At 41.4% G+C, this 23,203-nt stretch overlaps 1 protein-coding gene across 1 annotated transcript in view; it reads right to left on the reverse strand.

Annotated features, from left to right (window-relative positions):
* The window catches only part of AFF3 (ALF transcription elongation factor 3), a 266,527-nt gene that overhangs the window by 17,715 nt on the left and 225,609 nt on the right, over positions 1–23,203 (reverse strand). Inside the window, exons 11-14 of the mRNA XM_059493960.1 lie at positions 16,223–17,251; positions 14,842–14,966; positions 11,186–11,387; positions 8,530–8,657 (exon numbers count right to left, since the gene is read on the reverse strand). Coding sequence (XP_059349943.1) covers positions 8,530–8,657; positions 11,186–11,387; positions 14,842–14,966; positions 16,223–17,251 — 1,484 coding nt within the window. The remainder of the gene's footprint in view (positions 1–8,529; positions 8,658–11,185; positions 11,388–14,841; positions 14,967–16,222; positions 17,252–23,203) is intronic.

Genomic DNA, 23,203 nt, shown 5'->3' on the forward strand with positions numbered 1-23,203 from the left:
GACTTCAAATTAACAGGTAGAAACAAATGTTTTATCTCTATTAAACTGCACAAGAAAGTCTTTTGTTTGTGAATATCTGATTGTTGGTACTTTTAGAAATATAGTCCTCTTCAACAAAGTCAAAAAGGAGTTCTAATACACTGCTATAATGCATCTCATATATCTCTCTGAATGGCAAGAGAAAGAGCGTAGAGCATTAGAGCCAGCTAAGTCAGGCTGCTGGTGAATTCTCCCTGGGATCAAGTGTCATTATGTGAAACTGGCTGCTCTCGAGGAGAATTTACCCTACTCTGTTGATTGGGGAAAGCAATCAAGTACCGCTGGAACGATTTCAACGCATTCTCAGTCAACACTAGGCAGTCACCTAGGCACTGCAACAGAATCCAGCCTTTTACAGAACAACCCCCCCACGGCTAGATCTGATAGTACAAACAAGGCCAGGCTTCCTTTTCAGCAGTGGCATTCAAACCATTTATGACTTTGACAAGGGCAGCCTCAGTAGCATGGCTGTGGCTGAATCCAGGATGAAATTTATCAAACAATCCACTACTGTCCAGTACTTCTCTCACTCGCCTTGGCACCGCTTTCCCTGGGAGCTTGTTGAAAACCAGCAGGAAGGACAGCGTATCCATTGCTTGTTATGTTGCGCGGGATCCCAGCGTGAGGTGAGATGGCTGCGGGCATTGGAATTACTCCTCTGCCAGAAGCAGCCTTTCAGAATTTCCAGACTGTTGAGCTCCTAAGAGTGGTGTCACCACTACCCAGGTGAATGCCTGTCTGTGTATGTTTCTCTCATCCTATTTAGCTCCGTGCCATTACAGTGCATCTCCGCCACCTTTGTCTTCTGTTGCCTCCTCTGAATTTAATTTACTCCAGTTTAGTGGATAATTGCAAAAGTGTAAACTCATGCAATAAAAAAATGGGAAGAGAATCAAACAAAGTGAATCAATAAAAGCCTTACTTTGTACAGTAATTTATCAGCATCCTCTGCAAAATCTCATTGGAAGTCAGGAGAGCCACTGGTATTTACAGAGCATGGTGTAGCTTAGACTCCAATATACAATTTTAATTATACTGCATTCAAAACCACATTTTTCATCTAATTTTTATATTTTATATGAACTAAATACTAAACTATAGCATTTTCTGCTTCATTTACATAATCTACCACTTGTACATTATTTCTTACTGTTGTATGGTGCTTTATGAGGATACATTAAAAAAACCTAATAAAAGTTCAATTAAACATCATAAATGCAGCCAAGTGCATATTTTAATACCCTTCAGAGATAATACTGCTGAAGTGTTGTAAAAAAACAAGCTAGTGCTTCCTCAGTGTACAACAATTGCATATAGTGAAAGCAGCTTAAATCATCATTCTAAATATAGGAGCAGTTTCACAACTTTAGTAATCTAAACCCTAAAAAATGAATGTGTTGGAAAGGAGTAGAACAGCAAAATGAGCAACTTTAAAATATGATCAGAGCTAGGGGCAAATCAGAAGAAATTAGCTAGCCAGGGTGAACCCATGAGCAGTTTTGAAGCTGTGCCAGTATGCCCTGAACTTTCTGTCTAGGAGAAGAAAATCCTGTAAGAGCAGGAAAACCACATAACATGAAAGGCAGGTGTACACAGCCTATTTGCTGTTGTAACAGGATGTGTCAGGAGCTTGTTTGACATGCTGGGTCATAAATAAGGGTGTTCATCTTTGGGTGAATGACAGAGCTCAGCAGGTGCTACTATACAAAATAGTGCTCTCCCCTGATGGATCATAGCCTCCTGCCCATTCTACCACTTGAAATAAATGCTGTTTTATGGGATGTGGCACTGCTGTGTCTGAGGCATGGCACACATAGTGGCACACAGGCTGAGGGAGAGCCCACGGCACTGCCAAAGTGGGCACCCAGCTCTATGGAAGTCTCATGGTCACTCTGGCAGACCCAGCAAACCTGGAAGTTCAGCAGAGGAGCATGCAAGTGGAGGGGGCAGGGAGATAAATCTTGAGCCATTTAAATATAGTACTATAGGCATTTCAGAAAGATAGGAACAAAGGATCTGATTGGAGTTGGGCCAAAATGTGAGAAAAATTTACCCAATCACACAATTACACAACTACTATCTTGTTGGGTTTAGTATAACAAGGTCAATAGCTTAGATAAGATGAATAGATGAATAGTACAGATACCTAGAGAGGGAGTTACTGTTGCAAAAAATAGCAGACAAAATTAAAGCCTGGCATCTAATGGAAATAAAATGCAGAAGGATAAAAGTGAGTGGGGACTCCTATTTTGGCAAAAATGCAAAATCCCCCTGACTAACTATGTCAGTGTAGTGAAATACAGGAGAACATGAGAAAGAGTCAAAATCTACTACAAATTCCTGTGCGTGACCCAGATTCATGACTTAAAGATTTCCATGTGAAATCAATATCTAGACTGAAACACACAAGGGCAAAGTGTACAAGTGAACAGAGAGGAATGAAACAAATATTCACAATAGGGACTTGAATAAACTTTCCTGTTTTAAAAGTAGAGGTAGAAAACACTGTTTGCTTGCAGATAAACTACAATTTTGTCTCTTTCCGTGTATGTTAAATAGATGTTCTGATTGAAGCTAATTGCAGTTGGAGTGACAGCCTTTATGATCAGTCCTACAGAGACAGGGCAGTACCACAGTAGTCCAGATCTATTTTGTTTTAAAATGCCACACTTTCAATTCACAAGAAGCATCTGTAAAGCAAAGGCAGAAAGGCATTTCTGGGAGAGGGTCCACCTGATGTTTCCAGCTCTGATGAGGGAGAAGACAAGGTGTGGGTGAAACTGTTGTGTGAGAGTACGTGTGAAGCCTGAGTCACTGAATGGGGTGTCTACACTGAAAGAAGCAGGTGATCCTGGAACAAAGACCCTATCCAAGGATCCTGTCCTGTGGAGCCTGTCTGAGACACTTCAGTACTCACAGGATTTGAAAGAAATCATAACCAGGCACTAAAGACCAGGAAGACATCTGATAAGGATTTTGGGGATTGATGTTCCTCATGTGTGTTAAATTATCACAGCCCCTCTTCTTGTTGCTGGTTCTCAAAATGAACAGGGTATTCCCAGGGTAAAAATCAGTTTGAATGGTCTACCTTTGATTCTCTAAAGAGATTATGATTATTGCCAGTCTAGTTTGTCATCACTGAAAGATGAAAATATCCTTTATATGTTGAAGGAATGATCAGGAAAGCTCTAATGCATCCTTGAGGAATCACAGCCTTTGCACCCTAGGGCAATTTCAGTCTAAAAGGGAAACTTCTGGGTAACTATATTGTTAAAAATGGACTTGAAGCCCATTCTTCAAATGTATGTAAAGTTATTTTCCACTGCCACAAGGACAGCAAAGCTGTCTTGGGAATTAAACCTCAGACAGAGGCATTAGACTACCTTTTCCACATCCCATCCATGAATCCTGGCATTGAGCATGATGAAAACCCACACCATTCTGTGATCCAGCACAAGCAGACAAACCCACAGTTACACTGCAAAGGACTTGTAGATATTAGTAGAGAAACAAAACCTAAGGAAAACAAGCTCTGACAAGAACCAGAGATGTGGTAGAACAGCAAAAACAATGGGAAGTTAGATGAGACTTCCTCATATTCAGTGTGAGACTTTGACTACACAAAGAGCTGCAGGGTTTGGACTGTCTTCGTTATGCACTGCAGACATCTGCTCGTGGCTCACCATGCAGAGGTGAGGAAAGACTGGGAGAGATCAGTGGAAGAGACTGTTCTCTTCCATCTGTGAAACTCAGTTCTGCTTCTGGAACCTGGAGGAGTGTTTGCTGAGCCTGATTAGAAGACCCTTACCTTGCTTACTGTTATGATTTACAGTGGACTGAATATATTTTCTAGTCAATCTGTAGAGTTAGAAAAAGCTACATTAAAATTAATTGATACAAACAAATTATCTTTCATAAGTAGCAAAATATTCAGAGACTATTTCAGACCCGAGTCTGTCAAAAGAACCATTCATTCCTTGGCTGTGCCTGTGCAAGTGAAATAAGGAGGGCAAGGATATCAGCTTTATCATTTGATCATCCATGCTGTGTAATTGCTAATATTCTCCCTGGCATAGTTTTGAGCTCAGGCAATGCCTGGGCACAGCTTGGGGGCAGCATGGGCTGGGGACTGTTCTCAGGAGACAGTGAATGTGGTTTGTTTTGGGGAGTGAAGACAGTTTAATCATATGAACATAAGCCTGCTGAACCACTTGCCTACAGTAGCAGAGGAGGGACATGTATGCCGCTAATTTCAAAAGAGGTCCACAGCTCTGGCTTTCATTTGATGATAGGGACTAAAAATTCTATACCCTGAAAATCTCCAGCTAGAGCTGATGAAGCATCAGTTTCCCACCAAAACAAGCCCTCATAAAGTGTCCCTTAAAAGGTGACCTGTGGTCTTGCAGAGAGCAGGCAGCTAAATTATCTAATCATGGGAGGCAGTGTCTGGCATGTCTAATGTTATTTTCTCATTGTCAGCACACATGTGAGAAATTCAGTGCCATGAGTAAGAAGGGAAGAAGAGGAAGACTGGGAGGGTCAGACCAAGTCTTGAAATCCCCTAAAGCCAAGAAACTCAGAGCAGTCCACAGTAGGCATATGAATTTGTGAGGAACGTAGTGTCATAGGTGCTGGTCTGACTAGTTATTTTCTAGATTTCTGATGAGAAGAAAGAGGAGCCACTCTTTATTCCTGAACTGTCCTCCTCAGGATGTGTTCAACACTGCAAAAGTACATCCAAATACTTCAGGAATCCTTAAGGCATTTTGAACAATTCAAGTAAGATCACTTCCAGATGTATGAGTCACAACCTAAGAGCACTTTCTTTCCACTTTAAGGACGAATAACAAGGAAGAGAAGACTGAAAATGAGACACTTGGAGTTCAAGTCAAAACAAAGAGATGTGCCAGGAAGTTATTTTCATAAGCTCTATATGTAACACCTTTACAGGTGAATATTTTCTGGGTATGTGGTTTACTGTTTGGCAAACAAACACGAGAATTCTATCTCACTACAGAGTATGTCCCTTGGACAATGAATAGCTGATGGATGTCTGTAGCACCTAAACCCATAGAGGTGGAAGAGACATGCAACAAAATATGAACTTATAAAAAAATGCTGTACAAGATGTATTACCTTGATCCTATAAGGCAAGAAAAGAAGAAAAATAAATGTAAGTGAAGAAAAGGAACACTCCAAGTTTGAAATTATAACTCAAAATTCAAGTAAAAAAATAATCTCAAGGAGCGTGTTCTGATTTAGTTATAAGGAAAGATGGGAAGCTGGGTACACTCTGCTATTTCTTTATACCACATAAGCAGTATTTTGAGGGTGCCCTTGGGCACCCACAGGATGTCTATGCCTAGCACTTCAAGGACAACAGACTTTGTTCCTAAATGCAGTTATTGGGAATTCTATTATTCAGTGAAATCACAGAAGGACTCAATATGCCTTGAAGCATTATTATGTAGCCTTGAAAATGTTCTCTTTATGGAGTCAGAAGTCACCAAAAATCCAGGAAATCTTACTAAAAATTACTACTGGATACGGCATTGATGTCATTGACACATGTGGCATGCTGGGTACCTCTAAGTATATTCAGATTCACCAGCAAACAATGGCAAACCAGGGGAAGGAGACTTTTGCCTGTCTTTTGAAGACTGTTAGCTATATTTACTGTTATACTGCAGTGTATGTGTATACAGCACTCTGCCAAGCAAGATATACTTTTTACTGACCTACTTGTGCTCCAATTTATTGCTAGTGACAGCTGTTGTCAATGATCTGGAGAAAATAAATTGAGAATACAGTAAAGAGACACTGACTGGTCAAAAAAATTAGTTGTTGTTTTAAATCAAATATAAGGGATTTAGTCTCTTTAAAACTTTAGAGTCTGATTAAAATTAAGACCTTAAAGCCATGGCTGGATTACAGTAATTCAGAACTTCATGGATTATGAGATGAAATACTTCATAGGCATCATTTAGGACAAATGCTGCCATTAGGATTACTACATAATTTAGACCTACTGTATTGCATTCCTTCAAATCCTCTGCTGTGGTGATATACACATTTGAAAGGCGCTGGCTGCCATATTTAATTTGATCCTTCTAACATGTGACTCAAATTTGTTGACATTTAACATTTGCAGCCAGTCTAATCTGCTACATTTCAGTGACTCCCCTGCACAGGAATTTCAGAAAGAAGATCCAGTGTAGCTGGTATTCTGGTGGTGTATCCCAGCTACAAGTTGTGGATGACAGCTGTAGTACTTGACAAGCTCCCTCCTCTAGCTAGCACAACTGGCATTTAACTGTTTCTGGCTTTTAAGGCCAAATTAGGACATATTTGCCTCTGTGTTTTATCTTTTTTGCCTTTTTAGACTTTGTTTTAGTGGTCTACAAGTTGCTTGGGGATATTCTACATGGAAGGCACTACACATGAACAGTTTAATTGTGTCTCTCTCTGAAAAGATGAAACAGTTTTATTGGAGATGCTTGCCAGAGGAATCACTTGTAACACTAATGGAGAAAGCTGGTGATAAAAGCCTCAAATGATAGAGATGGTGACCAAAGCAGATCTCCTATGACTATATCCTAGGGGAAAAACAAAACAAACCATTCCCCCCTGCTTTTTTTTCTGTTTGTTTGTTGGCAGCTTGAGGGAAAATCAGATGAAGACACAATAGCTTTGTTGTAACTGTTTCTATGTTTTTTCTAATCCAGAGATGAGTACATCCTCCAATTTTGACTTTTATCAGACACTCTGACACTTTTCTGCCTTGTATGTACTTGTTTAAACTGCAGAAAAAATTGAGCAGTTGCAAGTAAATTATAGATGACAGAGATTTTAAGAGATACGAAGAGTTAGGTAGTACTTATAAACAGTTTCATGTTTCCTCAATGGAGATTGTTGAAAAAGTATACCAAGAGTTAAAAACATGGAGGGAGGTGGAGAAAGAGGGTGAATAAGAATGTATACACAGGGGAGTTTTCTCCAAAAGAGGTGGAAAAAATGATTACATTTATTCAGCTTACATCTGCTTACGACTGCCATGAATATACACAAAAATTAATCTCACTAGTCCTCTTCTCTTGACCATATCCTTCTGAAGTCCACAGGAATTTATACCTTATAGTAGGAAACATGGTTTCTTTTTATGAGAGGCTGCTGTCTTGCTAGTTAGCATTGAGACCATATAGTGTGAACAAGCATAACAACAACAGTAATAACAATAATGATAACGATAATGATAACAACAACAACCACAACAACAACAACAACAACAATAATAATAATAAATTAAAAATCACAATTTTGTTAGAAAGCAGTTCCTAAGGAAACCACATTGTTTGTTATCCCAGGGTTTCCTTTGGTATAAAGGAGTTTGAGATGTCATGGGTGAAAGTCTGGAAATATGAAAAATATGTCAAGGGCACACAGCTCAGAGCTTCAGGCAGTTTGAGGCATACCTTGAACAGAACCTCTTCTACACTACCCAAAACCAAATATCAGTATTTACAGGTCATAACACTACCAATCAAAAAGAATCTGGGTTTTCTAGATCTAGGATTTCAACCTTCAGTTTCACCATTATATTCACTAAATAATACTATGTCCTAAATGACCTTGGAGACAAACCAGCTTTTTTAATTTACCAAAAATAAAGACAGTTAGAAGCTTAGATTATTTTAAGAGGAGGAGAGCAAGGAATATGTGAAGAATGAAGTGGAAGTGGGGAGGGCCAGGTATCCCTCCAGATACTCATGCTAACCCTTGCTGCTTCCTGTTCCCCCTGCCTTTGTGATACCTTTAGCTGAGCAGAAGTAGCCACGACAGCAGCAGCTGCCAAGGCTCAGGGATGACTCCAACCTCAGGCTTGCCCTCTCACTTGTCTTGGGTGTTGTGGGACTGGACCCCTGCCAGCTGCAATCTCCATCCTGGCTCTTGGCTCCCTGTCCTTTAGGGAGCAGCCACTCCTCACTGCTCCCTGATGCTCAGGGACTTTTGACAAGGGCTTTTGACAGGACAAGTGGAAGTGACTCAAAACTGAAAGATGGTAGGTTTAGATTAGCTGTTAGGAAGAAATTTTTTACTGTGAGGTGCAGTATGGAAACATTGCCCAGAGAAGTTGTGGAGTTATCTCTATCTGTAAGTGTTCTAGGACAGGCTGAGCGGAGCTTTGAGCAACCTGGTCTAGTTGGGGGCAGCCCTTCCCAAGGAGTGAATTGGCACTCAGTGATCTCTAAGGTACCTTTAAACTCAAACCATACTATGATTCCATGATTCTATGCATTCTACTATTCTGTGCTTAGAAACTTAATTTATGATGAAAAATTAATTATAATTTATATAGTATTTCTCATTCATTTCTCAATGTACAGTATTACTGTAATACTGCATGCAATGTCTCAGTTCCTGTTGGACAAATTGTATTTTTCTCTCTTTGAATGCTATTGTTTTCTTTATTTTAAAGTCATATATACTCACATATCATCAAAGATAAGCTTTGTTCTTCTGCAGTCCCTGGGTGTGGTGGACAGAGGTGACCAAGGCTCTGTCTGGAACTGTGGCTTATTGCAGAGAAGAACATTTTCTGAATTGATGTGAATTGCTTTCTAGACAACAAACAGTAGATAAGACATTTAGGAATTGGCTAATAACTTAAAAAACCCCAAGTAACAAAAACCAGAGAGTCTTTGGATTGTGTTGTAAATTGGAAGTTAACTTTCCTGCTATTTCAGCAGGGAGTATGTGTAAGTGTCCTGACATTGATGGCCACAAATTCACAGATACTGCTCAGAGCACTTTGTAAAGGGTTTGAGTTTCAATATGATACACAGCAGAAACTGAGCTGAAATATTAGTAACTATCAAAATACTCTGAAATACAGTAAGTGAAATTATTAAAGAATAGATCTGTTGTCATTTAGAAGATTAAGTTATACCTCTGGCCTTCAGCTTCCAACCAAGCATTGTGCCTTGCTTAGGAGAGCACGGCCAATGTTTGACTCGTTTCACAGTACACTGGTGATGTGCCTGTGCTGGATGAATTTGTAGTCCAGGTTTCTTTGTGCTCCAGAGCTCCCTGATCAGCTTGAAAGGTCACTTCTCTGTGCTGCAGTGGAAGCACATGTCTTTTGGCAGGGTCTCATGCAGTCCCCCAGCTGCAGCCCTGTTGTTCATGTGGCCTCCTGAGCACCTTCATCCCACCATGACCGGCTGTGGGGGCTACTGTGCACTGGTATGGAGCAAAACAGAGGGCACCAGGTGGTTTTGGGTTGATAACCACTGCCAAAAAATGCTATTCCAATGTCAGGTAAGAGGCAGAAAGGCACCAGGGGCATGGGGAAAAAAGCTCAAAATGGATAAATGCCCACTGCGGGCAAGCTTTGCTTGCAAGTTCTCACAGATATTTGAAGGACTACTTGGGCCTGCCAGCTGGATGCCATGCTGGAACATGGGATAAAAGAAAGCTAAGTTTAACATTTATAGTTCATGAGCTCTCATCTTCTATATGGCACATTCAGATCAGCTCATCAGGCTAAAGTTTTCAGATGAATAACCAGATACATAAGAATTTTATTGCAAAGGTTGTTAAATGTTGACCAAATGGTGCATTGCTGGGCTATGCAGAAAATCTTAGCGAAATGCATTTGCTAAGGGTGTGGATCATAAAGCAATCACCTTTTACTTTTGATTTCCAGCACATTTGCCTGTGAAGGAATTTGAATTATTTTCAAGATACCCAGTGAAGAATCATAATTATAATTCTGAATGGGTTATAAACTTCTAAATTTATATTTTGCAAGTTAAAACTTTATGTTTTGCGTGTTTAAAACTTTATATTTAATTAATGAAAAATAAATTAATAACTATAATATGTTAAAGGACATTTTACTGGAGTATTTTATGTAATTGGTTTTTTTCAATTTACCAAGAGCATCTGTGAGATATTCTTGGAAAACACAATTTATGGTAACCTGTTTTTGAAAATGTGTCCAAAATTAAGATTATATTTACTACTTCCTCCTCTGCTCTCAAAAAAAAAGTATAAACATATATGCTTAACAGATAAAAGGGGACCACTTATCCCCACAGCAAAAATTGCTGGAAGATGCCACTGCTACAATTCAGGTAGCTTGTTTTCCTAGTTGCTTAGGCACTAATACTTAGGGTTTTGAAGCCTCTTTTACATCAAATAATGAACACAGCAGATAGATACAGAATAAGAAACATTAATGGCTTTTGTAGCAAGGAGAGAAGCATGGGCAGCAGAGTGCCTCAACAGCTTCTCTAGATGCTACAGCAGTGGGCACCAAGATGATGGTATCCAAATTGCTTCTTCTAGGTATTTCACACAAAGCACAACAGTGTCATGGGGAGGAGCTGACAGCAGTCTGCCCTTGATCACCTACTCTCAGTTCTGTAGGCTGGAGGGTAGGACATGATTTTAAAAGATCAGATGAGAGAGAGATGGAAATTCCTCAATAAAAAGAGCTAATGCTGTTCACTCTAGCATTCTAATCACAGAACTCATGCAGAAATGGAGGAAGCATCTACTCCTCTCTCTCTGTGCTCTGAAGGCAGAGGCCACAATGCAGGGTTGTAGTACAGCCTTATCTGGAAGAGTGCTCTGGGCACACTTGGTGTGAGCAAGACTCTCTGATAAGGTTATGAATACAACTCTGATGGAACTGAGCTGTGAGGCTGGTGCTGTCACTGGTATAAGCAGAATCTGAAGAAGTTTGTTCTAAGACAGAAGAATTTGTCTGCAGGCACACCCATGGTTAGGCAGTGGCTGAGTGAGCCCTTATACAGAAGGGGCCTTATGCACCATGAATGTAGAGGGCTTGCATCATGCCTAAGCAATGCTCTGGACGCCTAAAACCATTTGTTTTGGGCCATTAGCTTTTACCTTTTGCTTATGTAGCCTTTGCTATTTGCTTGTGTTACAGCCTGCCCTCTTTTCTTTCTTCTATGCCTTGCTAAACTCCAAACCAGAAAAGCTGAACTTAGAAAATAACATTCATTATTACAACTTTTCTATTTTTTTGCATATCATACTGCAAAACTATCACAGACTGCAATACAAAGTGGAAAATACACTGCTAAGCTTTATATTGTGAACAACAGCATACACTTACATTGAAGTCCCCAGGATGTGGCTGTGACTGGATTTCACCCTTATGTTTTTTGCTGGAAGAGATTGAAGGTAATAGACTGCTGCCATTAGGTCTGCTGGAGGAAGTTAAATCATCGTTGGAATATTTGTGTTTTGATGCATCAGAGAGGGGAGAGACGGGTGACCGAAGCATTTTCTCATTTTTATTTACTGGTATTGCCAAGCTGGAAATGGAAATTACAGTAATGGAGTGTCACAAAGCTGGCTTTGAGAAAGGTAAATGTTTTATATATTACCAAAACTTTGAATTTAAAACCTGCTGGCAGGATAAAGTCTATTGGTATCTGGAAACGAGCTCACAGTATTGGGACCAAGAGTTCATTTACAAATTTGTATCATGTTTCTTCTCTTTCCCTTCAAGGCAAATTGTCATTCCGGAGTTAATATAAAGTCTGTATCAGAGTACTTGAAAAAAAATACAGAGATAAATGGCTACTTGCTCACCATTTCTTAAGGGATAGCTGGAGATGAAGATTAGGCTCTGAAGTGTAAGTTCAGGTTATGGAGCCCTATTTCACCATTACAGGTGACAATTTATAAGCCATGGCAATAAAACCATATGTGAACTAAAACAGGAAATGTGTTTAAAGATGACTGGCTTGTCTTTGTGCTCAGTGCCTAGCCTTTGGTAGCATTGTTTATACTAATCTAATACAGATTTTGAAGATAAAGAAAGATAGGCTGATAATGCAGACAAAAGGAAACATATGCAAACAGTAGACACAGAGAAATGGGAACTGATCTATCACCTAAAGCAGAAAGCTGTAACACTGACAGTATTTTCAGCTTTCATTTATTTGGGAGAAGTTTTGGGTGAGAAGACAGAAACCTTAAAAATATGCCCAGAAATAAACTTCAGATGCATTAATTTGAAGAAAATATTAGCTGAAAGTCTTAAAACAACACACAAAAAAAATGCAAGTTATTTTAAGAAGATGGCATTAAGACTAAAACTGTGATTAAGGTCAGGAAGACAATTTTAACACTATACCTTTCCTTGTCACATTCTCCTTTATTCAGCCTATTACTTTTTATGGACAATTCTCAGTTCTTTATAGTTACTGTATCAGACAATATACACTTAATGGAATCACAAAAAAGAATACAGTAAAAACCATACTTCATTTCTGCACATAATTTCAGGGAACAGAGCTAATTAAATGTGCTCTTATCATACATTTGTCCATTTATCTGGCAAGTCTTTACAAAGTAGCTGTAAAAGAAGCCATGAATTGTAATTCAGAGCCTTTACTGTTTCAAATGGCATAGTACCTTTAAAACACCATGTCAACTCTTTTGCTTTAATGACCAATTGGTGTTTATGAAAGCAAGACACCGAGTGTGAAAGACAGACAACTGTGCCCCTCTCCTCCTCCTAAGAAAAAGAACATCTTTGGCATTATGTTGAATGTGCAGGCTGATCCTGTCATTTCTTTTCCTCTTTTCAAACATAAACTCATGCCTTGGCTGCCCATGTTTATATATCACTGTCAAAGTGTGGGCCCAAAGCATCCAAGGCAAGCCATGGCTCTTTGGAAGTATACCCAACCCTCAAAAGCTTAGCCCTGAACTTTGAGGAGTAGCTGAAATTTCTACTTGTGCTGCACACATGGCCTTTGGTCACTGAGTAAGGCCCACCTAAACTTAGTGTGAGCAGCAAATCTTATACTGAGAGGCCATGCAGAACAACTTACAGCAGAGGACTGTCAGAGCTGTGATCTGCTGGGAATGGGCAGACTGTGGATCTGATACAGGTGCAAGAGATTGGGGTATCTCTGAGCCTGCAGCCTTTCTTGTCAAACAGGATCTTAGTCTGCCTCTCAGTCTGTAATTCCACAGCAGAAAATACTTATAGCTGAAGGTGGTCTTGCTCCTCTCACTGCTACCAGCCTCAGCTGTGCTGCCAAAACTGTCTGGGTGGCTTTACTGGCAGATGAATAATACTACTCTGTTAAAAAAAACCCAAAATAAAAGAAGGAAAAAACAGAGAAAAAGAAAGATAAACTAGAAAAAGGGTAAGTAAAAGAGACAGGAGGAGAAAAAGAGAAAAGAAAAGGGAAAGAGAAAGGAAAAAGAAAAGGAGAAGGAGTTTTGGTTTCAAACAAGTTTTTTGAGTGTATTTACAGGAGAACCTCAGAGGCATGGTGTAACTGGAGAGATGTGCCAGCATGAGCAGATTCTGGTTGCAAGAGGACCAGGAGGCACTGCTGGTTTAGTTACAGCCTCAGTAGCCCTTCCTCAGGTGTGGGAATAATCAGCATTTGAAATCATGTCCTACACTGTGGCACAAACCACAGAAAGGTCTTGGAAGCAGAGCACACCAGGAGGCAACTGCAGGAACTGAGAGGCAACTGTACATTTCAGAAACTCTTTGTTCCTCTTAATACACAGTTGCTACTGGAAGTACTAAATATAATGTCAAGAAAAACACAAATTGTTGTCTTGCTTCCAGGAGGCACAGAATTAACCCTGTGACACAGCAAGCTATGACAGCCATGCTAGTCTCTGAAAATTAATGCAACATAAAACATATGACACTGGGGTAACAGGAACAGCATGTCTGCATGCAACCACCCACAAGAAAGGAACTGTTCTGGGCATTGTTTTCACTTCATGAAACATATGTGACATGTCAAGACAAAGAAATTGAATGCATATTTTTGACTAAACACTATATATATCAGTTTTCTTTCGGATTTTTTCCAGTATTAATGACAAGAATTACTCAATCTCATCAAAGATGTGTACAATAGAAAAGCCTACTAAATAAATACAAATATTTTCTTTCTTATTTTGTAGCAGTTTCAACCCAAGAAGTACCCTGATACTACCAGAAAAAAAAAAAATACTGATAACCAGCATTTACCAAGCAGCATGCAGTTGAACTCTGAAACTGTGCATGTCTAAGTTTGACTGCTGGAAGCCCCCAGAGAAACTCAAGTGTGATTGCTCTGACATTGATAGGGCTCTGTGTGCATAAACCATGCCAGTAAATGCTAAATATTCATTTTTTGTTTCATGCCCTATATCCTTTGAAAATCTCACTTTTTAAAAAGTCTTAAATTCCTTCTCCTGGAATACTTACTAATTACACAGAATGGAATGCTTGTAATCTCAAAAATACTGATTCTCAAATATATTCTGGAGCTGAGTATTGCAGGCATTGTTATGAATATTTTTTCAATCTTTTCCACAGAGCTGATATATAATTCTTTTTATACAGCCAGACTTAAAGCTTGCAACTTGTAAGTAAAGAAAGCAAAGAAAGTCTAAGAAAGGGCTATAAGATGGTTGTATATGTGAATTGCTGCCTACAGCACAGTGTTGGGGAATATGTCTTGGACAATCACACTGCTCTAACTATAATTACTTGTTCCATGAGCCTCACACTTGAGCTCACAACTTCTTTGTGCAACAGGACGAAAATGCAAGTACATGAATGTGTCAGGAGCTACTAATTTCATCATTAAACCAGAAGAACAGAGACTGCAGTGGTTAATTTTTCAACATAAAATGCAATCATTAAAAAATAAAGGAAGGAAAGGAAAAAAATAACACCTAACAATAAACTGCAACTAGTTGTATGATTCAGTGGTAACTAAGAAGGAAAAATCTTACCTATTTTCATTCATATTGCAGTGATTTGCTGTTGTGATGCTTTGGGCAGAGGCAGCTAATCGTGAAGAACTCTCTCGCTCTAAGTGGGTCTTCTTGATGTCTCTGCACTCTTCCTCATTCTCACACTGAGTGAAGAAAAAAGTAATAATTTTTTATGGTTTGGATTTACTACAGATCCAAAAATATTTCAACAACTCAGGGATGGTGTTTTCTGTCATTTTGTTACAAATGATGATACTTTCTTTGAGTATACAGCTAACATGGATCAGAGACAATTGATCCATGTCTTAAAAAACAAAATTTAAGAGGCAGCCTGTAAAGAAAGGGGTACAATATAAAACTTGGTTTCCACTACTTTCCCACTTGAACCAGGGAATTCAGATACTAATAAAAGAAGGACAAAAAAAATGAAGAAAGATAAAACAATATGGAAGACTGCTTTAGATAAATGGTCCTCAAAAAATATACAGATCCATCTGCACACAGACAGTAGCTTAGAGGGCAACAGATGATTGGTTGCACAGCAAAACTGTTCAGAAATTGAGCAGATGGTGATTCCAGTTCAGAATGACTTTTGGGGGCAGATCAGTACAAACAAGCCAGAAAGCCTGGTCAGACCAGAAAGCTTTGGCCATGGAGTGGAGGGGGCTTTCCCCTTGGCCCCAGAAAGGGAGTGGGAGAAGCAGGGCAGAAGGGTGGATGTGAGCAGAGAGCTGTGCCCACCCAAGCACGGTGACAGTGCTGCTGAGGAGGGGGCAGTTAATGGACTGTGGTCCTACTCCTACACCTAGAGCCCCAAGGGAAATGGGGCCACCAAGGGCGTGAGGGAGCCAGGATCCAGGATCCAGAACCAGTCAGGTCCCAGGTCTCTGTGAATCCATCCCTCACAAAGCCAGGGCTCGCGTCTGCCACTGAAGGGCTTGCCTCTCGCTGACCGTCAGAAGGGAAAAAAGATGCTGCCTCTTCTTTTACCATATACGCAGTGGTACTGTGTCGACTACAAGGCAGCAGACAGTTGTCCCTTCGCTGACCTGAGCATCATTTCCAAATGCTCAGGTTCTGAGAGATGCCTCAGGAGACAAAATTATGCTACTATAAAGGCAGTGCCTTTGCTAAGGCACGCAAAGGCACACACACAGCAGTCAAAGCTGTCTCCAAGGAGCTGTGATCCCTCGAGGCCAGGAATTCCATCACCTTCAGGGCTGGCATTTCCTCCGGGGTTTGGCCAGTCCCTGCGTGGGAAGCAGGGACAAATCCCAGCTCTGAAAGGCCAGCCTGGAGAAGATGCTGCCATCGAGCACGGGACGTGGGTGCAAGTGGTGTTAGCCTCCCGCTTGCTGGAGGCTCCCCAACCCCTGTGATCGGTTCCCCAGCAGCTCACCTTGCGTTTCCTTCTAGATTTCGGTAAACCCTTCTCTGCGGGGGGTTCAGCACTACTACCCTGCGGGAAGCTGGCCGCCTGGTTTGCTCCGGCGCTCATGGCCAGCGGTTCTTCGGGCAAACGCTCTGGAATCCTGGACAAAAGAGCCAAGTCAATGTTGACCCACAGCGACTTTACCTCATCACTGTCTTTCAGAGGAGACAGGAGCTCATTCCTACCGAAAGGAACCAGGGTGTAAAACTGTTCCTCCAGCTCCTTTGCTATTTCACTACTAGTCCTGGCATTAATAGAGCCAAAGGCACTGCAGCCGCCGTGGGGTTTGCTGGCGGTGCCGCTCCCCGCGTCCTTGGCACCCCGCGGCTCAGGCCCGGCTGCCGCTGGCACCTTGGGCAGCGGGCGCTCCTCCCGCTCCGACTCAGAGCCTGAGTCGGAGGAGGATGATGAGGACGAAGACTCGGTCTCGATGAACTCCTTGGATTTGGGCGCCGTTTTGCTCGGCCCTCGGGCCCGACGCTTCTCACCAGCTGCAGCCGAGCGGGGCTCCCGGCGGTGCCCCGCTCTGCAGCCACCGCCGCCGGGCCGGGCCCTGGGCGCCTCGCCAGCAGCGCCCTCAGGGAAGCCGTGGCTCCGGGGGGGCTCCTCTGCGCTGGGGCAGGGGGCGCCGTCTCCGGCGGAGTTCCTCTCGGCTCGCCGCGGTGCTTTCTTCCCTGCTGCCCGCCTCGGCGGCCCGCCGTCGGCAGCGAGGGGTGACTTCTGCCGGCTGCCCTTGCTGCCTGGCGCTTTGTTGGCGGTCCTGGGCCGCGGCCCGTCCCCAGCGGCGGCGGCGGCGCGGCTCTCCTCACTGCGAGGCTCAGCCGGGCCCTCAGCCGGGGTCTTCTGTCCTTCTTGCCTCTCTGCCTTCACGCGGCCGTAGTACGGGTGGGCTTCCAGCGCCGGGCCATCGGGGTGGGTGAGGATGGGTGCTTTGTGAGGGGTGACTTTGTTCAGCCACTTGTCCAGCTGCCACTTGTTGGACGAGGGCGGCTCGGGCTGAAAGGGAAACAGACGGCAAAGGGCTTAGTGCCGTGGCCCTGCTGCCCCCACCCTGGCATCCCTCTGGGACAGCGAAACCCCGCATCCCTCCGGGCACCACCGAGATTTTCTTTCGGTACCCAGAAGAGCCGCCCCAGCCTATGGCAATCCCTCGGCACTGGCCCTGCGTTGCAGGACAGAGCTCGTGCCTTGCAATCGGGGATGTTTTTGGTTTCAAATGGGGTTTGGAGATGACAGGGAGAAGGGCTTCTGTGATGCATCATTTCCAAGGGTGATTGACAACAGCACTACTGCCACTGGCTCTACTGGGAGACACTCGCAAGTTTCCAAATAGAAAAAAGTGCAATGGCGATAGGAAGGGAGGAAGACAAGGCAGGGTACAGCTGAGGCTAGGGGAGAATAGCCGTCAGGAAAGCTAGAGATGTGCGTTGTGTGTCCTGTGCCATTGCAGTAAATACAGAAAGCATTTAAGAAGCATACAAAGTGGCGTGTGGTAGGGAGTTGGAGGGCTAACCAGGCACTTCATGTAACCTGTCTTGTATTGACATTATAATCTACAAACATTTGTTGTGGGGTGGTGCTGTCAAGGGCTCATTTTGTGAGTATTGTGTGGCTGTTAGTTTTTCTTTTAATGTCTGTCACAACACTATCAAGTTATAAGAGCACATTTAAAACATAATGGTGTTAGGACAGGGAAGAAGTGGGATAATCATGATTTCAAATTTAACCATAGCTGAGACAATGTTATTTCAGAACAATGTGTGACTGTTTTCTAGAGCTTGCAATCAGTAATTTGAATGTAATAAAATGAAGAGGAGAGGCAAAAACCCCAGAAAAAAACAGATGATGGAGTAGATGGCTAGCCATAACCTAACTCCACAAAAGCCAAAGTGAAAAATTTCCTTATTTCCTCAGATGGAACCAATATTTGGTTCACTAGGCCATTGCATGTGAATAATCAAAAACTGTGTCATGAGTCGAACATGAAAACCATCAGTGCTCTGGAAGAAAGTTTGCTCAAGAGAGAATATCCACAGTCTCTAACTTAAAAGAATATCTTACTTCTTGTTTAAAGTAGATGCCTGAGGGCAACACAAGTTTCTTGTACAGCCAAGGGCGCCTTCAGAATCACCCACTGAGGATTGTATGCACTCTACAAGGAGCAAAGGCTCCTAAAATAAGCAAAAAAATTAGACATTGGAATTCATATGATAAAAATATTCCTTCTAGCTAAAGTGTCTAATTTACTCATTACTGAGCTAACCCAGACCTATGGGAAGTTTGCAGGACTGGCTTACATTTATGTTTTTTAAAGCATACTCCCTAATATCTTACATGAAGTATTTCTTTTCTGAGCTGTAAATCTTGAAAATGGATGGTCAATATTTCTCTTGGATGAAGCTGTATTTTTACAGCCCTTAACTCTTTATCTAAAAATGAACAGCATTTTTTTTATTGCTGTTGAAAATACAGACAGATATGTTTGATGCCATTCACTGTGCACACCCTGAATTTACTAGATATATAATAAAAGGTTCACTATACGTGGAAGTCTTTCCACTGTTCAGAAGTATTTCAGAAAAGGGGATACATCAGAAGCACGTGGGGAAGAATAAACCTCTGCCTGCAAGGGTAGGTCAGAGTGAGTGCTGCTTGGAAGTTCAAAAAAACTTCCAAATTCATCTGTTACATCCCATTCTGCCTCTTTATGTATCTTGTAATTCTTGAAAACGGTGGCTCACAGACTTCAAGGGATGACAGTAGCCAGCAGGAAACACTGATTACAAGCTGCAGCATCATAACCTGGCTGTGCAGGACTTTGCTAGAGTAGTATGTCTGCTATTTAGGCATAATACCTATGGTCCTACCAACCTATCCACCAACTATGAAGTTTATTAAAAGGGATCAACAGTGTTACCAGCTTAACTGGTTTTGTCAGGGTCAGGATTTTCAGGTGCGCTTTTGAGGTTTAGTTAAATAAAAATTCACATCCTTGTGGTTTCTGAAAAAAATCCCCAAGATCTGTCTGCTAAAAAAATCCTTTAAGATTCATCTGATAAAAGTAAAATGTCTGCAGCCTATCAGGTAACTTAAAAGAATCCAAACTTTAAAAATTGGAATTTTAAAACTTTCCTCACTAATTTTGGGCCCTGATACCATTTCTGAATATTTGAGATTCTCAGTGTACATGAGTGATGCCAGTTCATTTTTGGAAGTAATTTATTCAATTGATTGTTCTAACTGAAAATTACTGTACTTTGAGATCACATTAAAAAAAAAAAAGAAGGCACCTTGCAAGAGAACAAATCATGACAGCCAAGAATAGATAGCAGGACTGGTGAAAAAATAGACTGGGAAAATTCACTTGAAAATTTTTGGCCATCCATTATACATGCCTAATTGTAATTATTTGTGGGAGAAAAAGAAAATCCCTAATTTCCGCTCCACGCACCATTCTATGGAAGAAAAGTTAGTTTGTTGAATTGAAAGTTTTTCAGCAGCATGTAAGGATATAAATACTTATCAATATATATCCAGAGTATTGTGATACCACAATGCTCTCTGCCCCTTGGTTTTGATGCATGGAAATATGCTGCCCCTAGGGCCTTTTAGAGAACTGGGCAGTTTTCAACTGGGGTAAAGCCAGTGCTGTGCAGATGGGCACTGGTAATAGGAATACCAGTCTGTGATCAGCTGATTTGCAATTAAATATAGGTTGGTCAGCTGACTTGCAATTAAATATAGGTTTGGCATGAAAACTCAAGCCAGGAAACTTCACAGAACTAAGATACTTTCAGGGAACAACATACCACAGACATACACATGTGCCAGGCTTCATGAAGAAACAGGATGTGACACATCTCCTTAAATATTGTGGGTGGATTCATCTGTACAACATAGACACCTATATCTTAGCTAGTCAACAAGTTCCTTCTCCAGTCAGTGAACTACTCTTCTAGGGTGTGAAAAATTCCCTCTTGAAATAGACATATGAAATAGGCCAGATGAGCTGGGCCCTAAAAACGTCTTTTCCTCTCCACAGACCGTAAAGGGGAGGCTGAGGTGGTGAGCAGATGTAGGTATCTACAGGAGAAGTGTGCAGATTTAGGTGGGATAACTCCCACGCAGCATGTCTATATATCTCAGATCTCTTCAAGGCTGCAAGTGCAACCAGAGGCATGAATGGCATGCATCCAAAAAGAAACTTGTCAAAATCTTATCCAGAAACACTTTCTAGGATAAAGGGCTGTTAAACAATGCCAGTGTAATGGGGTCCCTCTATGCTTGTTTCTAAAAGAGGGACCTAAGGCGTGGCTAATATGTGGTAAACTTGAAGTAGAGCACCACTTTCACTGAGAGATATGAGAGCCCATAACTTGTGCATGGACTTAGCCCACCATCCCTGCAAGCTACCCTGCCTATTATAAATCCAGGTACTAATTTACCCTTGTGGTAACTTGCTTGTGCTGCCCTGTTATCAAATACTTCACTCAGGGCAATGCCCATACAAATGTGGTGCTTTCTCATTATGTTCAAGGCACAGACAGCAATGATGAAGAAGACAATGGTGATGATGATTATTATTACTATTGGATTATATTGCTGCTATTATCACTGCTGATGGTGCTTTAACAAATTAGAACTGGGCATTCCCATGTGTTAGGCACAGCACACATATACTCTAAGAGGTGGTTCTTGGCACAAAGAGTTTTCTGGAGGGAAGGGAGAGTGTAGTTTGCAGTCTTTGTCAATAATAGTCTGCAGGACAGCCAGAACACATGAATCCTGTTTGCAAAGGTTACAATAGCATCTACAGATTTTCTAGTGGTAAAATTCCTATATGTGACTCCTTGAAATGGAGGAAGAAACTAATGGTTGTGAACAGTTGCAACAGCAAAATCTGTAAAGGCCATTGCATCTGGTATATGGGGCTGGTGAGGTTCAGAAAGGGGCATCTTTCTCTTCTGGACAGGTTATAGGTGGTGAGGCCAGTGATCCTTTGTCCCATGGGATAGATTCTCTGCTTCCTTCCTGCGCATTCCCCACTCTTATCCTCCCTCATAGCAGGAATTCATGGTTGTCTAACCAAAGACAGCTTTAGTAAAGGCATGCAGGATAATTCAATGTAACAAAGAACAAATAAACCAAATTTTTAGCTTGGAAATGTAGCTTTTTCTATATACTTGGCACCCAAATTTTTTTCAACCACCTGAAAAAGGATGTCATTTTTTTCCAGATTCCTCATTTATGACATTAATTAAGGTCATTCCAAGAATTCATGACTTCAGCAAAGAAACAGGAGATAGAAGTCTCAGTTCCTTGTTCATAATTTTAGGTTTGAAGTCCACAAAGCTTTAACTACTCCCATTAATGTCTGAGGCACCTTAATTTGTCCACATCACTGAAACCAGTCTGAATGTTGTTTCCTGTTCTAGCTCAGCCATTATTCTTAGTTTACTGCAGACATAAAGTGAAGACAGCTGAGCTAGTCACTACTGGCTCTAAATAGTCAATGGAAAGAAACAGACACTTTTAGGGTACAATTCATCTAATCTACTTTATATGTATGCTTTACAATGAGCTGCTTTTTCACTCTAGGCAGCTGCATTTAGACAACTGAGGACAACTTGAAAATCTCAAAATTAGATGAGGAAAAAATTACAGAAGACATGAAATAGCACTTGAATTGCTATATAACCTCAAGTGCAGCAGATGCACTGTCCCAGAAATAAAAATCTTTGAGAATGTGCATATAATGTTTCAGATTATTTGGAGGGGGTAGTGGGGAATAATGAAGGCATCATAATGGTTTGCAGATTTCTACATTAAGTTCCTCCCAACCTTTAAATATGGAGTTTCTGCCTGGCATTGTGCTGGACTGCTCCAGTTCACTGAACCTGAAAGCACCAGTTAATGCAAAATCAAAAACCAAGATGTATTTATTTTTTTTGTCTTAGCCAATCAATTTTAAGACTAAATCTAGAATAGAGTCCACTACTTAAAAGTAGGTGGACATGGCCTCCCTTTAGGGAGCTTCCAAAGACCTGTCTCTTTCCATTTACTGGTTAAGAAACTGGCATATATCTTTAGAAAGATGGCTTCACTGGGTGCATAAATGTATGTTAAAGCATTTATGTAAAGCTAAAAGGACTTCCAGTCAGAGACATCACTTGAGTATGTTTGAACTGGTTCCATCAGTCATATGATAGCCCTGGGAAAGCATTTACCCTTGGGGAAAACACAGGTATTCTACTTCCCTGGGACACCCATATCTGTGTGTGCTGTCTCCTAGATCCCATCAAGGGATGAAAATTGCCTATGAAAATCACTGCAGCCATCACATTTGTGAGTCATTTACATTTGTGTGTAGGCATGTGTCATACAGCATGTCCTAGAAGGCAAACCACACAAATATAATGCAAAGAGACAAGCAATCTGTTGGAGTGGGGCAGCTGTTTCGTGACAATGATCACTGACAGCTCAGGCTCTGTACAAAAGTAGTTCCACAGATCTCGAGAGGATATGCATAAAATGCTTAAGAGGAGGCACTTCCTCCATGTTTCCATGATTTAGTTCTCTGCTGGACTTCATGAAATCCAAGACCTGCCTCAGTTAATTAGCTTTGTGCTTTCTCTGAGGAATTTCTGCTCATGGGCTCAAGCAGCATGGGTATCTGCCTAGATGGTAACCACTCCTCCCTTCCTGTGCTTCTCCTCCTTTCATCTCATATTTCCTTCCCCTTTCTTTCTTCTCTTTGCCCATTTTCTTCTGCCTTTTGAGATCCCACAGGGAGAGGAGAGACCAAGAATGAGATCTTTGCACTAATTCCAGCAGGAAATTAAGTAGACAGAGAACAAAGTCTTAACAGGTCAGGTAAGAAAGCTCAGAATGGGAAATAAGACATGGAGTACTGCAGGGAGAGCAAGAGAGACTGGAAAGAAGAGAGAG

This window comes from Ammospiza nelsoni, chromosome 2 (genome assembly GCF_027579445.1).
Source record: "Ammospiza nelsoni isolate bAmmNel1 chromosome 2, bAmmNel1.pri, whole genome shotgun sequence".
NCBI lineage: Eukaryota > Metazoa > Chordata > Aves > Passeriformes > Passerellidae > Ammospiza > Ammospiza nelsoni.